We start from the raw sequence: 12,527 nt of genomic DNA, 5'->3' as shown, positions 1-12,527 counted from the left end.
GTAACCTCCGTGGACAAAGCAGTATTGCGATTAAGAACACTTGCTTTAGGTATTACATGGAGCGAAGATGAAAACAAAATGCCATCGAATCATTACTGAAGACAGTCAGAACCTTCAGAGGTACATTCATATAATTAATTAATTCATATATTCATTTGTATAATTCCCTTAACACTCTTTTAAAACCTCCCAGCTTTCCGCCCTGTTTTCACTCAAAACAAAACTATTCTGTGTGCTGTGTGCACGTGAGACTGTTACTTAAAACTGTGCTTTATGCTGGACAGTATTTATTTTTTTGTGAGTTGTTCAAATCGCAGGAATCTAATACGGTATTAATGATCATTAATATATGAAACGGTAATACTAACCGTAGGGAATTTTATCATGATTTATCGTCAAACCGGTAATCGTTACATCTTTATGACACAGACAGAAAGTGTTCATTACAGTGAGTCTGAATAGTGTTAAAATGGTTAGAACTGTTCTGTATGTGCTGCAAAGCTGTGTATGTCATTGTTTTTACAGCTGTTACGATGTTGCATTATCATGGCAAAGTTTTACTGTAAAATAACTTTATACAGAAATATATTTTTCAGACTACGATCACGTTGCTTACATCGTGTTTTTTACATTACACGTTGTTTTTTTAACATTTAAGAATAATCCCCATTCATTTCCATTGAAAGTGTCTCACTGTAACCCACTGTAACCCTTTTTTTGTGTTTAAAGAAAAGTAGGCAAAAGTGGAAATTAATTTTTGTTACTAATATTTTATAAAATATTATAAATAATCCTGAAAAATTGTATATATCAGTTTCCACAAAAATATGAAGCAGCACAACTTGTTTTCAACATTGAATAAAATCTTACCCAGCCAGATGAAAAGACTGCGAAAACTTTATTTAGGCACTTTTTTAGACCCCGTTTACACCCCTATTTTGCATTGATCGAGTTTCTGGTTCCACTGACAGGGTTTGGACTCCATGGCTGTTATAGAGAGTTTGACTAAAGCACTGCGAAAACACCATGGTAAGTTCTCGTTTTAGTTTTTGGGTGTAATTATGAAATTGCCTGTTTACATTACTGTAGAGGGCAGGTGCTCACTTCATTCAGTTTGACATTTTCAGGAAGGGAAAGACTATATTGTTTCTATATATTCCCCTCTCCGTACCTCAAATGTTCTTAATGGTTGATGAAATGACAAAGAGTCCGTCTGTATGCTTCAGGCAACCTCCACTTTAAATATGTGTTGTTAAAATAAATCAGTGGTTTTGTTTTACACCCCATCTCTCTCTACCTCTGCCATGTCTATTTATCCATTCATTTTAGCCCTGAGAAACATCCTACCTATTACTTCTGCAAAAGTTCCAATTGTGAAGTTTTACCACACCAAAACTGGACTAGAGGGAGATATAAGCTTGTACAATACACTGGTGAGAGAATAAACCTGACACAACATTGTTTAATGACACTGAATATTGCAGTTGTTTAAAGTGCTAAGAAGAGAGCAGTTTTATTATAACGTTATTGATCTTGGACGTAGTTCCTTCCTTATCGCAAAAGTTTAATCGTTAGTATTTCAGCATTGGACAAGTACTATGCTTGTTTGGGTTTCTTAATGCCCCCTTAGTTCATAAAATCTCATTTTTTTATTGCAGAGTTTAATTTGGTCGGACGTCTTGTCATTAAATAGCCACTGCAGCATCTAAAGCTCAATTTTCGAAATGTAAATAAATAGCTTTTGTGATTTAGATTTGTTCATTATTACAGAATTCATTATTTGGCTCTTGAAAAGTGCTTGTATGCTGAAATAAATTCCTTTGTTATTGCTAGTTACTGCCCACTTTTGCTCTCAAAAGGTACACTTTTCCACACGCACCACATTTGTTAATTTCATGCCTGTTAATTCAGTAGTTATGAGAGATTTTATAGTTCAGTAAGAGTCATTTAGACAATATTATATGTATTTATTATAATTATGTTTAAGGGGTTGATTTTTGTCCTTTGTTTTTTTGTTGTTGTTGTTTCTCTCAATCTGGTCCAGATATTTAACTTGAACATATTGCAAAGAGTCAGAAGTGAATGTCTATGTTCATCAATCAAGTCAAATCAAGTATTTATGAATACAGTAGGTCAGGATCACTTCAAAATCACTTTAAGATTGTTACTTCTAACTAGCATAAAAAGTAGGGCTGGCAAAAATAATTTATATCATATCAAATCTATTGAATTGAGATATCAGTATTTGTATCAGTTATAGTGGCTTTCATTCATAGTAAAACTAAAATTTTAAAATAGCAAATATGTAAAAATACTGTCTTGTTTCAAAGATAATTTGGTGACTTAAAATATATTTATGATCACAAACTTTAGGTGCAATTATTTGAGATAAATTACAGAATTTTGTGCAGTTACTATACTCACCTACTCTCCTGGTCTTTCTGTTGTAAATTTAAAAATGTAGATACCAGTGAATTTTTTATTATTATTTAATTTGTATGTATGTATATTGTATTTATTTATTTTCATAATGTAAAGGAAAAACATAGTGACAAATATTGCATATTACAGTGCTTTTTTTGGGGTGCTTACTATAATAACAAGGTACTAACCTTATCTTCACTTTAAATCCATATTAAGTCCAAGTAGTTCACTTCTATATCTCACTACTTTCTCATGTAAGTACACTGTAGGTGCACATATTGTAAAATAAAGAGCAACCAGGATTTTCCTCTTTTATTTCCTCAGGCTTTGCACAACACTGAGTTACTGGCATCATATGCTGCAATTGACATTCGGGTGAAGATCCTCTGCTACGTCATGAAAGTGTTCGCAAAAGTAAGTTTCACATATCGTCACTGTCATCACTGCTTCAGTCATAGAGATCGTAAAACTTTAGTGGCCGTGTTTGAAGCTAGAATAAGAAAGAATCCAGCAAGTTGCTTTTGATGAAAAGATTGAACATTTGGTTAAATGAGACGCATCAGATGTCATATATTTATCATGTGTGTGTTTTGAGGTGTGTGATATTGGAGATGCGTCACGTGGGAGTCTGTCTTCATATGCTTACACTCTAATGGTGCTGTACTTCCTTCAACAAAGAAGCCCGCCTGTTATCCCAGTTCTCCAAGAGGTGTCTTTCTTGATCATAATAACGTTTTCAATGACAGTTTCTTGTAATAAATGATTTAAATATAAGGTTTTACTATTACAACACTTACACAAATATATATATACTGTATATTTAATCCAGTACTTTAACCTTTAATATACAAGCACTTGTAAACAGCAAAAATTCATTCCTATGTTTCATTACTTTCATGTAATTTTTAAGTGCTTGTGCATTATTCCATAAAAAAGTTAAATACAGGTTAAATTGGGACACTTATGATTATGCCATTTTGTGTATATTTTTTATATTGCGTTAAGTACATCCTAACCTACTATATTATGGTAAGACTGTATCTGAATGGATTTTGTACATTTTTTGTAGATGTATGTTGGGGAAGAGAAACCAGTTGTCCTTGTTGATGGCTGGGATGTACATTTCTTTAAGGATTTGAAGAACTTGGTAAGTGAGATTATTTTTAATAGCATAGCTGATTGTAATTTTAAAAAGTGTTTGTTAGCTTAGTCATACTGTGCAAGTGAATCTGGACTTGAGTTTGGCTCCTATATCAGTTTTATTGTCCTAAATTATACTTTTGTACAACAATAACAAATAAAAATATTTTAACAGACTAGTGTAATCACTCAATAACTTGTGCAAAGTTCTAATCCAATATTACAACTCGTTTACAGCTTTCACATATTTGCTTTTAAAGCCTACAGAATCCTTTTAGTCTGTTTTTTAGTGTACAGTACAGTAGTCAAGTCTCTCATGTTCACAAGGCTGCATTTATTTGATGAAAAATAGAGTAAAAACAGTAATACTGTAAAATATGATTGCAATTAAGAATAACTGTTTTCTGTTTGAATGTATTAAAATGTAATTTATTGCTGTGATGCAAAGCTGAATTTTCAGCATAATTACTCCAGTCTTCAGTGGCACATGATCCTTCAGAAATCATTCTAATATGCTGATTTGCCGCTCAAGAAACATTTCTGATTATTACAAAATATTACTGTCTTACTGGTTTAATCCCCAATAAGTGTGGTGGTGTTGTTGATTCCTAAGCATAAATACTGGCCGGAGTACAAAAAGAACAAGGAGTCTGTGGGGCAGCTGTGGTTTGGACTGCTGCAGTTTTACACAGAGATATTTGACTTCAAGGAGACTGTCATCTGCATCCGCAGAAAAGAGCCTCTCACCACCTTCAAGAAGCAATGGACCTCCAAACATCTAGCCATTGAGGGTAAGAGCAAATCAGACCAAGAACCTAAGAATATGCAGCAGTAACATTTTGTACTCTCCAGATATAAAGGTACAAAAGCTGTCACTGGGCCAGTACCTTTTCAAAACGTACACTTTTGCAACTTATTTAGCCCTAAAGGGTGCATATAAGTACGGTACCCTAGTGACAGATTTTGCACCTTTTTTCTGAAAGTGACATGTTTACTTTATATGAATAAGAGTTTGCTTTAACTTCTGCTCATTTCAATATTTTTAAAATGACATCCATCATTTTGAGAGATAAAATGAATGAAAAAGAAAAAACACAAAAAATAACATTTTGTACATATTTTATAATATACTTTATGAAAGTAGGCATAATGTAAAGCAGTACTTTTAAAACTAACATTTGTGTGTTTCTTTTAGATCCTTTTGATTTGAGTCATAATCTTGGAGCAGGTCTCTCACGAAGAAGTATGTCATGTTTTTGTTTTTTTCTTTTACTGTTGTATGTATAATCCTTCGTACAGACTCGTAACTTTTATCGCTTTACATAGCTTTATATTCTAATGTATAAACCTTCAGCCACCATATTTAAAAGAAACACCTGCATTTAGCTACTGTTATCCATCAATGACCTTGATTGTTAAACCATGTGAGATTAACTATTTCGGTGTTCTAAGGGTTCGTTCACACAGAACGTGTCTTTGCGTCTAAAAATGTGAGACTCAGTACTCAGGAATGGCTTTTAAAAAGCGCAGCGCAGAATGCTTCCTCCGCCTTGTTGCCGTCAAATATAATAGTTGCTATGCCAACTTGCTGTTGTAAACAAAATCTTTCAACGCTTGCCCCGCCTCCGGGGTCTTCTAATTTGTAAATTTTTTGGGAACTGACATTGATGAGCGGCGCTGTGTGTAAATGTTTTTATTCTTTTAACATAACACGGCATCTAAAAAACGCAAGCACAACTGTACTGACATACACATCTGTCTAGTGCATGCTTACATAGAAAACAATAGAAAAGTAGTGCATTGGAATGGGAAAATGCATTCTGTGTGAACGGCCCTTAACCGCACTTATAAATATATAAATATAGTAGTCAACCATTACTCATCCCTGCCTTTTTGAAAATGACCCTTGTCTTGATATCTTGTCATCTAATGCAGTGTTTTTACCTTGTGGCTGTTCGTGTCTTTTGTTTGCAGTGGCGAGTTTCATCCTGAAGGCCTTCATCAATGCCCGCAGCGTTTTTGGCACCCCTGTCAGAGGCTTCCCACCAGAGTATTCCAATAAAATGGTTTGTATCCTTTACCTAGACCAGGGATCCTCAAATCTGGCCCACGAGATCCACTTTCCTGCAGAGTTTAGCTCTAACCCTAATCAAACACACCTGAGCATGCTAATCAATGTCTTCAGGATCATTAGAAAATCACAGGTAGCTGAGTTTGATCAGGGTTGGAGCTAAACTCTGCAGCGCATTGGACCTCCAGGGTAAGATTTGAGGAACCCTGGTCTAGACCATATATACATTCTGGGACACATTTTAGTTTGGTGACCAATTCTCACAATTAACTATGACTTTTGTCTCAATAAACTCCTAATTAGCTGCTTAAAGGGGTCCTATTATGCTTTTATACAATGTCTTGAATTTGTTTTGGGGGTGTACTAGAACACGCTCTCATGCTTGGTGGTTCGAAAAACACATTATTTTTTACATAATTTACATTATTACAATACCTTTCTCCCTAGTCTGGCACAAACGGCTCGATTAGTTCCGGGTTTGATGAAGGCCTGCCTTCCGAAATTTGATGCCGTTTCACTTACCGTCTGCAGTTCTGAATCATGACCCCAGGGTCTTTTATCGCTGGGACTGCTCCATCTTTCAGTATCAAACGATGTGCTAATCCAGCATTGAAATGGGCCTTGTTTATAAAACGTTCGTCAAGAAACACACTTGCGAAACTCCATTGCTGCCCCGGAAAAACAAACTGCATCCGCTGTTTACGTTCTTTGGGAAGCTGAACTTAAAACCAAAAACACACTTCTTTGGAGACTTTCTTCCTGAGCAAGTCCTGTGCAGCTCTTCTGGGAGAAATGCCCATACAAGGAGTTCCACCCTTCATGACGTCATGAAAAGCCATGCTCGGAAAAAACTTTCCGAAACTTTTACGAAACCAGAAAGAGTGTATTTGGCACAGAAATTCTCTGTTCTACATCCAGATTGTTTTTTGAAACTTTGGCCATGTTTAGCATGAGAATCCGACTCTTTAACAGTATAACTCAACATGCATGAAATAGCATTAGACCCCCCTTTAACAATAGTAAGGTACTTGTTAAATTTAGGAATTAAGGGATCTAAAATATGGTCATGCAGAATTTGGTGTTAGCAAATTCTGTAAAATGCCTTACAAGTCATTGTACTTAATATCGTTTTTGTGTTTGCAGGAGTATTTCTTTGACCCAGAGGTGCTGACAGAGGGCAAACTTGCACCCAATGACCGCTGCTGCCGAATTTGTGGGAAGATTGGCCATTTTATGAAAGACTGTCCAATGCGAAGGAGGTAATTCAGCACAAGATCTGTTATAAAGTATCCTTTTGCCTTTTACCTTTATGAAAGTTTAGGTTATTTTTCACACTGAATGCTATATTTACATTTTGAACATGTTTTTCTACATTTCCTGCTACAACGATCCATAGAGAACATGCTCTACTGTTAAAAAAGTTTGGGGTCAGTAAGATTTCTAAATAGAATTGAACACTATTATTAAGACAAGGACGCATTAAATTAATCCAAAGTGACAGTAAAGCTTTCAAATTGTTACAGAAGATTTATTTTCAAATAAATGTTGTTCTTTTGAACTTACTATTCAACAAGGAAACCTGAAAAATGTGAAGCAGCACAACTGTTTTCAACACTGATAATAAAAAATGAGAAATGTATTTGATAAAAAAAACAGTAAAACAGTAATATTTATTATAATAAGATAAGCAAAATATCTGCTGAAGTAAATCAGAATATTAGAATGATTTCTGAAGGATCATATGACATTGAAGACTGGAGTAATGATGCTGAAAATTCAGCTTTGCATCATAGCAATAAATTACATTTTACAACATATTCACATAGAACATGGTTATTTTAAGTTGTAATAACATTTCACAATGTGACTGTTTTTGATAAAATGGTGAGCAGAAGAGACTTCGTTCAAAATCACCCCAAACTCTGAACTGTAGTGCACATTTGCACGTTAAAATTTAAATAAATCCTTACAAAATCAGACACTGGATACTTTTAGTCTGATTTTTCAATGTTTCAATGGTTTGCTAAGGCAAAGACGTGACAATGATGGATTGTTCAGTGGACGTGATGTGAACAGACCTGACGGCAGAGTGATGACGGATGGCAGCCCTTACACTGACAGACGGCGGCGGCAGAGGGAGGAGAAATGCTGTTATCTGTGCGGCTCCAGCGGTCACATCAAGAAAGACTGCCTGCTGTCCAAATCCATAGGTAGCTGCGCTCAGTTCATTGTTACAGTTCTGCAGGAATGTGATCAGGAGTCACTCGTGTATTTCTCTTTGCAGAATCCTCCCCAAACACATACCAAAGAAGCTCTGCGTCAGACAGGGACAGACTAGTATGTCCGATACGATCTCATTTACAGTTATCATTTTGTGCTAAAACTGTAGTTTTGGCTTGGAATTAAAATCCAGAACTCAATTGGATTCTCGTGTGTTTGTAGGACAGTCCTCAGCAGGACAGAAAAAAGAAGCGAAAAGCAAAGAGGATGGTTTTGGGTCCTGAAGCAGGTGAGCGCACTACATGTGTACATGGTGTTTTATGCTGTGCTGAATGTTATTGGTTAATTTTGTGAATTTAAGATATGGCCACATGCTGTACACGCTGCTGTTAAATTCAGTGGTCGATTCACCAGAACTGAATAACTAGTTGTTAATGACATATTTAAACGCGTATCAGTCATGCCTTTTCTCTAGGTGCAGCTCAAGAAATCACAGGAAACAAGATACATCTTGACTCATTGATGTTGCCAGACCTTACTATGGAAAAAAAAAAAAAAGCAAATAAGAACAAGGCCATAATAAACTCAAATCAGAACAATTTATCTTGGAATAAGTAGGGCTGAACGATATGGCCAAAATTTATATCACGATATATTTCTTAATTTCGGTCGATACGATATAATTCCGATATCGATATGAGCACTATTAAAAAAGCCTCATAAAAACGGCCAAGAACGACCACAACAGATGTCTGTACCTACAAACTTATGAAAAATTAATTTGCCAACTCTATGAAACCTACTCCTATAAAACTATATAATATTTATATAAATAAATGTTCACCTTTTATTGGTATTTAGCCTTCATACAAACAAAAAAATGTGAGAGCAACAACAAAAGCATGTTGCTGGAAATGGGTTTATTATTGAAAATGCAAACTGCTTGTCTGCCAGCAGGAGGCGCTGTGAGAGCGGTGGAACTAACGGTTTCTCCAGTAATGGCGGAAATGTGTTTAAAAATCATATCACCGTTATTGAAAAAAATTATATTGCGATACATATTGATACTGAATTATTGTCCAGCCCTAGGAATAAGCCACATACTAAAATATCGCAACCTGCACCTCCCTTCTTTACTGAGCCCAAACAACAAGCCCAATGACGCTTAAAAAGCATTGCTTGTATTAAGTGGACATGGCAACCCTTTGAGAGTCTGTTCTGCAAAGCAACCTTTCGAGCATAACCCAAACCCAACAGCTTAGTCAATGGCGGTTTAGTTAAAATCACTGAACATAAAGAGTCTTTGGTAGTTGTAATATTATGGTAAATAAACAAAATGCAAATACCAAATGTGCAAGACGCCAGAACATTGCTATGGTTATCATGGTGTCAGTCATCGCAGTTTTGAGAAACTATAATGTAGGTGATTCACTAAAACTAAAACCATTAAGCCTGGAATACACTACACGATTTTTGCCCCAATTTTCTGCCAATTTACAAAGTCAGTAAGTGTATGATGTCTAATGTTTGAAAAATCTTCGGAATCTGTTTAAAAAGATTTAAAAGACGTTTGAAAGCGTATACATGGCGTTGTTATATGTTCTACAGGCTCATGGTTTCAGAACCGCTTGCAATCAACAAATATCACAGGTTTAGGCCAAGCGATTGCTGATTGCTAATTATCCACGGCTAATGAATAATGACGTTGTTTACCTTATAGAGTTTATATCACCTGCAAACTCGTCACCTTTCAGATAAATGTGCCATTCTAATAAGCACGGCTTATGTTTAGGTCACATATGATCATATATTTTAAATATAATAATATATAAATAGTATAATAAACCCTTTTCTTAAAAATTGTTTAAAGGTTCAAATGTGAGGTTTATCATTGTATACTTTTTTTTTTAAAGTTTATCTAAATAATTTGTCGAAAGACAGCTTTTTTTTTTTCTCTGGATTTTTTCCCCTTCCTTCAGTTAATAAGGAAAACTGACCAAACAATAAAGTACAAGCTTTTGCTCAGACTTTCGAAGCCACTGCTGCAACACAATCCAATGCACTGGTGGACTGAGAGTGGTTTATTTGACACTGGCAGAGGAGTTCAAAACACCGTCATTGGTCATGGAGCAGCTGCTGTCTTTGCTCAGTAACTGATAATGTTGATCATGTTTCCCTGTTTTATTGTAGGTAGTCTAGCCAGCAGAAATGCGTCCGTAAATGCGTCTATGGAGAAGTGGAGCCCTTTCAACTGAATCTTCTAAAGTGAGCCGGTTTTGGATCTACAGCAGCCGGAGCTCAGTATTATCATGAACCCCAGTTTGAACACCTTGATGAATGTTCCTTGTATGGAGGTTGTCATGGTAACCACATACATTGCCCACGAATTACAGCTGCGCTTCTATTTTGCCACACTAAACTTAGCAATAAACACATTTAAAATGCACAATTAACATGTCTGTCAAAACGATCTCAAAGGAGACTGTTATTAAGCAAATCAAGGAGTGAATTACTCATCCACTGTTTTTAAAACAGACATTTGTTGGGCTTGATTCAAGTTATGCACAATGAGGCGCACACTTTTTATTTAGTCTTACTGAATAGACGATAAACAGCTTATATTCTAAAATCTATTTAAAGGTTGTGTTCTGTGAAAATTAAATAACATTTGGATGTAAATGGTCGGCATAAAAGTAGTGTGCGGCTAAACCGGCTGCGTCCTGTGGATCAGCTTTATCTGATTGTCAGGAATCATCAAGCACGGCATTAATATCTTCATCTGAGTTTTTCGTGTCTCCAGATTTCTCTGCAGTGTATGATGTTAATAACGCGGAACATCATTTTATTCCACACAATAGGCAAGCGTTACCGTCCATTATCTAAGTCTATTATCCACCAAAATGCAGATTCGTCACGTGACAATTCTTACGCAAATGAGATTGAGGGAGACGTTAAGTTTGTTTTGATTTATTAATTTACTTACAATAACAATTTAAAATGTATTAACTTTTACGTATTAACTTTTACATGTATTATTAACTGCATTATATGCATTTTTACTTAATAGAAAAAACGTTATAAATAAATATTTAGTAAAATTCTTTAATCGCTATGGGCCTGGCCCCCCCACAAGCTACGCCCATGCAGATAACTGCCCTATCATTTAGGTTTGTTTTTAAAGGGGTCATATGATGCTTCTAAAAAGAACATTATTTTGTGTATTTGGTGTAATGAAATGTGTTTATGCGGTTTAAGGTTCAAAAAACACATTATTTTCCACATACTGTACATTATTGTTTCTCCTCTATGCCCCGCCTTTCTGAAACGCGTCGATATTTACAAAGCTCATCGGTCTGAAAAGCGAGGTGTGCTCTGATTGGCCAGCTATCCAGTGCGTTGTGATTGGCCGAACACCTCAAGCGTGAGACGGAAATGTTACGCCCCTCACCATACTGTGATGATGCCCTGTCAGGCCGGAGCGATGATTCAAAAACATGAAAACCCATTATAAACGAGGCATTCGTTTCATCCAGTGGGGACATAATTATGGATTATAATAACTTGTACTGTCTTTATACGCGTTGCGTTCCATCGCGTAAACATAAAACCATGTCTGCATTTGTGATCGGAGAAATGACAACCAACAAGCCCTACTCTACACTGCCCAAAAAACTTGCTTTAAATATAAAAAATATAAAAACTCTTTAAATATAAAAGACGTACTTACAGTCTTTGAGTCAGAACAGCCGGCATTGTAGTCTACTCTCCCAGGATCAGGAAACAGTCCTCCATAAAATATGCTGCACACATCTGAATATTTGGGTTGAAGTGTTCTGGAACAGTGTTGTAAATACAACTTAACCAGATTTCTAGTCGTGTCCATTTTTGGAAGACTAAACAGTAGTTTCGCTTTCACAACGAAACACAGCATCACATGCGGCGGCCTACAGTGAGCAGAGGCCGGGGGCTAGAGTGAGCAGAGGCGGCAGGCTTGAGAACGGCGCGGCCGGTGGATTCGACGAAGGAGTGTCTGGAGGGCTTGCGGCAACCACATGTGACGACCCCGGGCTGGACTCCGCTTCGTCCACGGTGAAAGCCGATTCGGTGATCCCCAGCGCAAAGTTATTGTATTTCCTCAGCAACCAGCACGGATCAGCTCCAGGCATGACGAAGCAGAGATCCTCTTTTGGCTGTCCTCTTTTGAAAGACCAAACAAAGTAGTTTCGCTTTCACAGCGAAACACTCAGCGTCTCCACGACATGGTGGCGGCAACAACAATACTACAGCGAGAATAAAAGTTATGCCTTCTTTCTTTGCGTGAACATTTGGGCGACGTTATGCAAATCTTCCTACATAGTGATGTAGATATGTGGGTGCGTGTTAGAACAAGCCGTTTTAGGAGGGTGTGGTTAACTCTTAACTTTTATAAAGAATGAATATCTCTTTGGATTTGAGACTTTAGTCTTTGCAACTTTACAGATTTTCTTTATGCACCAGGAGCTTGTAACACTCCAAAGAGAAAGGAAAAATTTAAATCGCATCATATGACCCCTTTAAAATAAATTTAAATGTGTATTTTCAATGTTTTTCCCACTAGTCTAAAAGGAGACATAGCCCAAAATTGATGAGTGCTTAAAGGCCTTAAACCAGCAAACTTCCAGTTATCAGCCTT

The 12,527-nt window shown here is 36.4% G+C and overlaps 1 protein-coding gene across 1 annotated transcript in view; it reads left to right on the top strand.

Annotated features, from left to right (window-relative positions):
* Positions 1-10,214, top strand: part of tut7 (terminal uridylyl transferase 7) — a 43,818-nt gene extending 33,604 nt beyond the window's left edge. The window contains exons 19-31 of the mRNA XM_016229236.1: positions 972-1,029; positions 1,330-1,433; positions 2,749-2,838; positions 3,020-3,133; positions 3,494-3,571; positions 4,178-4,355; positions 4,760-4,807; positions 5,539-5,630; positions 6,779-6,894; positions 7,664-7,845; positions 7,920-7,972; positions 8,078-8,144; positions 10,046-10,214. Coding sequence (XP_016084722.1) covers positions 972-1,029; positions 1,330-1,433; positions 2,749-2,838; positions 3,020-3,133; positions 3,494-3,571; positions 4,178-4,355; positions 4,760-4,807; positions 5,539-5,630; positions 6,779-6,894; positions 7,664-7,845; positions 7,920-7,972; positions 8,078-8,144; positions 10,046-10,110 — 1,245 coding nt within the window. The 3' untranslated portion in view covers positions 10,111-10,214. The remainder of the gene's footprint in view (positions 1-971; positions 1,030-1,329; positions 1,434-2,748; positions 2,839-3,019; positions 3,134-3,493; positions 3,572-4,177; positions 4,356-4,759; positions 4,808-5,538; positions 5,631-6,778; positions 6,895-7,663; positions 7,846-7,919; positions 7,973-8,077; positions 8,145-10,045) is intronic.
* The last annotated feature ends 2,313 nt before the right edge of the window (positions 10,215-12,527 follow it).

Source organism: Sinocyclocheilus grahami, unplaced genomic scaffold (assembly GCF_001515645.1).
Source record: "Sinocyclocheilus grahami isolate Dianchi unplaced genomic scaffold, SAMN03320097.WGS_v1.1 scaffold349.1, whole genome shotgun sequence".
Classification (NCBI taxonomy): Eukaryota; Metazoa; Chordata; class Actinopteri; order Cypriniformes; family Cyprinidae; genus Sinocyclocheilus; species Sinocyclocheilus grahami.
This window is presented reverse-complemented; position numbering and strand designations above follow the sequence as displayed.